The sequence below is a fragment of the Verticillium alfalfae genome, genomic scaffold, assembly GCF_000150825.1.
Source record: "Verticillium alfalfae VaMs.102 supercont1.9 genomic scaffold, whole genome shotgun sequence".
Lineage (NCBI taxonomy): Eukaryota > Fungi > Ascomycota > Sordariomycetes > Glomerellales > Plectosphaerellaceae > Verticillium > Verticillium alfalfae.
Window position 1 is genome coordinate 1,167,941 of NW_003315030.1, and position 3,354 is coordinate 1,171,294.

Consider the following 3,354-nt stretch of genomic DNA (forward strand, 5'->3'; position numbering starts at 1 on the left):
CACAGGTAGCACGAGGTGAGCAGCCTTCCCGCGTGTGTGCCCGCACCTCACCATGACACGATGCTCATTGATCATCTAGTCGCACGATCCGAAAGCGAAGGCCATGTAGTTTTATCGTCCACAGCATCTGTCACCAACGATGGCACCCGTCAACCGGAGACCCCCTCGCCTGCGTATGGCTTCCGGACCGAACCCAACCGCCACGGCCGCACATCGAGCTATCCTATCAGCGCCTCACACGCAACAACATCAGCCGACCCCGCAGGGGATGCCATCAGCTCCAGCTACGATCTGCGGACCGATGTGCGAAGTCTGCTCGCCTCGCGCCCGAGCCTGCCCTCACACCCAAGTCACGACGAACGCGGCTCCCTCCAGCCGGGGCGCCCGTCATCTCGCCCGCACAGGACGATCCTCGACATGCTGCCGCCAGAATCAGACGCCGCGTTCCTCGTCGAGACGCTCCTCTCCTTTGTCGGGGTCTCACAGCAGTTCTTCGATCCTCGGGACGTGCTGGACCAGGTCGACCAGCTCTACGAGAATCCCGACAAGCTGAAGCAGGACTCGATCCTGCGCTTCTGCGAAACCATTCTGGTGCTTGCCGTGGGCATCCAGTTTGCAGTCAAGTCAACAGAGCGGAAGAAGAACCCCGGGATCGAGCTTTTTGACTTTGCCATGGGCTCTCTGCCGAGCGTGTCGACCTGGCGCGCAACGAGCACGCCGATCATGGGCATCCTCGGCCTGGCGGCTGTCTACCTGCAGAACCTCGACCGAAAAGACGACGCATACTTCTACGTCAGTACCGCCCGAGACCGGAAGATGGCGCCCCCCGAACTAACACGCAGCAGTCAAGCACAGCGTTGCGGTTGGCGATATCCTGCCGCCTGCATAAGAAGGCCCATACGCGACGTCAGCTGCAGTCGGAATGGGTCAAGTCGAACAGACTCTGGTGGACGATCTACATGCAAGACAGGTACATGATCCGTCTCGAAACACGTCCGAAGGAAGAACTGACGATGGCGCGGAAGACGCCTAGCAGCAGCGACAGAAAGCCCTTTGGGCATCGAGGACGACGCGATCACGATCGAGGCGCCGTTTCCGTCATTCGGCTTCCAGTCGCCTGATGCCATCAACATCAATGTCAGCCTGGCTCGCGTCAGCGGCCAGATCTACTCCAGTATGCGGCCTTGTCCGAATGCGTTTCGTGGAAATTCTGCTGACGGAACCCAGCAATCTATGGCTGCCACATGATTCGACAGGATGCGTTCGTGATCCGCGTGCAGGCTGTGATGCGATCCCTCCACAAGATTGCCCGCAGCATGCCCTCCGAGTTCTCGCTGGACTTCGGGGCGCCTGTTCTGAAAGTGACCAGAACGGCAGCATCACTACACTTGATGCTCTACCAGGTCAGTAGTCTGCATGAATAGTCTGCGTAGGGTCGCGGCTGACATTGGTCGTCACAGCCCTTGATGTACGCTGCGCGACCGCTGCTGCTCAGAGCGGCAAAAGGTGTCATCGGTCACCAGACGCAGAGCAGTGGCTTGGACGAGCCCCTGCTGCAGTCTCTCATCAAGCCGTGCCTGGCCGCTGCTCGTCGAAGCCTCATGATTCTAACGGCCATGCAGAACCAGGGCATCCTTGGTGCGTGACCAGACCAACTCCTTCTCTGCCAACGTCGGCATCCCGCTAACAAACCCGTCAGCGATGTACGGCTTCTTCGACCTGGACGCCATCTTCTCCGCAGCCTTCAGCGTCATCCTCGACAGCGTCATGAACACGCACGCCAGGACAGCCAACTCGACCTGGCTCAACAGCGCGTGCCATCTGCTCCTCGTCATGGGGGAGTGCGGCAACGCTGCCGCCGCATCACGCAGGGTTGAGATCCTGCGCATATGCGAGCACCTCTCGCTGCCCTTTGAGCCCGACGAGCACAACAGGTCGATCCCGGGCGACGGCACCAAGGCCGCCGACGCCGTCAACCGCGTCGACGACGTCGCCGCCACGCTGACATCCCTGCGCCAGGGGAACCTGCCTCCGTACAGCACGGCGCCGCCGTCCTCCGAGTTCTCCGGGGCGGCGCAGACAATCGGCATGGCCGGGCTCACAGACGACACGGTCAGTCCGTTTGCCCAGCTCGAGGACATGTTTGACATCCAGGCGTTCCTCGGATCGGATGAGCAGCCGAGCGGCGAGGCGCAGTTGTCGGAGCATGTGGCGGCGGCTGACGGCGCGACGATCGATGATGGCGATTTCTCCTGGCTGTACCAAGATTCTGATTTCGCGTTGACGGGCGCGGACATGACGGACTGGGAGGTGTTTGGGCGGTATCTCAATCTTTCGTAATGGTATCATTTCATTCAAGGCCCCAGCCCAGCAAAAGGGCGGGTATCGCTGTCTACGCCTTTCGTATCTTTGTTTCTTCCAGCGCCACAACATCCTCGACTGCTGCGCTCATAAACTTGGCCATCATGGACATGTCGTGCTGGACCACGATCCACCGGACACCGTACTCATGGATGCACTTGTGAATAATGTCCGGACGGTCGTAGATACCGGCGAGGGCGAGAAGTCGTCCGTGGCGCTTCGCAGCCTGGGAAATCTTGCGCATAGCACCGTCAAAGACGGGACTGTCCCACTTTCCGGGAATGCCGAGCTCAATAGACAGGTCGTTTGAGCCGACCATGATGACGTCGACGCCTTCGACAGAGGCAATGTCGTCGATGCGGTCCACGGCTTCCGGGCTCTCAATCATGACAAACACTGAAGACAGCGACGCGTTACCGACCTCGATGACCTTGTCGACAGAGGCAGACTTGTAGCCGAAGTGCGGCAGCGTGCCAGTAATGGATCTCTTGCCGAGCGGAGGGAACTTGCACGCTCTAACAGCTTCTTGGGCTTGCTCTGCTCTCGCATCAGTATACTCTGCGCAGTCGCTTCAACGAGGCGGGCCCGTAGCATACCGACAGTGTCGACGTGGGGAAAGATAACACCCTGGGCGCCGCCGTCGAGAACCCGTTGCACGAAACCTCGCCCGACATGGCCCGGTACCCGCACAAAGGGCGAGATGCCGGCTGTCATGGACGTGACGCAGAGCTCGCTGGCCGTGCCGAGGGACAGGGTGGAGTGCTCGAGATCGATGAAGATGCCGTTGAAGCCGGCGTTTGCGACGAAGCGAGGGGTCTCGAGGGCTGTGAGGACTTTTAATGCCGAAGACCTGAGCATATCAGACGTCGTTCCTAGGAGGAGAAATGTAGTGTTACGTGCCCTTGCAGACCTTGTCTTGGGCGGCGAGCTCATTGAGACGATTTGGGTAGGCGGACATGATTGCGATGTGTCCCGAGACACACAACTGGGCGA

General features: G+C 59.9%; 2 protein-coding genes across 2 annotated transcripts; one reads left to right on the forward strand and one right to left on the reverse strand.

Moving 5' to 3' along the window:
* Window positions 1-60: 60 nt before the first annotated feature.
* On the forward strand, window positions 61-2,340 carry VDBG_07308 (conserved hypothetical protein; the record flags this gene model as incomplete). The annotated part of the gene is made up of 5 exons (XM_003002691.1): window positions 61-970; window positions 1,034-1,174; window positions 1,228-1,403; window positions 1,461-1,638; window positions 1,700-2,340. The coding sequence occupies 5 exons, from the start codon at window positions 61-63 to the stop codon at window positions 2,338-2,340; spliced, it is 2,046 nt and encodes a 681-aa protein (XP_003002737.1).
* A 52-nt stretch (window positions 2,341-2,392) lies between these two features.
* Window positions 2,393-3,219, reverse strand: VDBG_07309 (HpcH/HpaI aldolase; the record flags this gene model as incomplete). The annotated part of the gene is made up of 2 exons (XM_003002692.1): window positions 2,393-2,898; window positions 2,958-3,219. The coding sequence occupies 2 exons, from the start codon at window positions 3,217-3,219 to the stop codon at window positions 2,393-2,395; spliced, it is 768 nt and encodes a 255-aa protein (XP_003002738.1).
* Window positions 3,220-3,354: the final 135 nt, after the last annotated feature.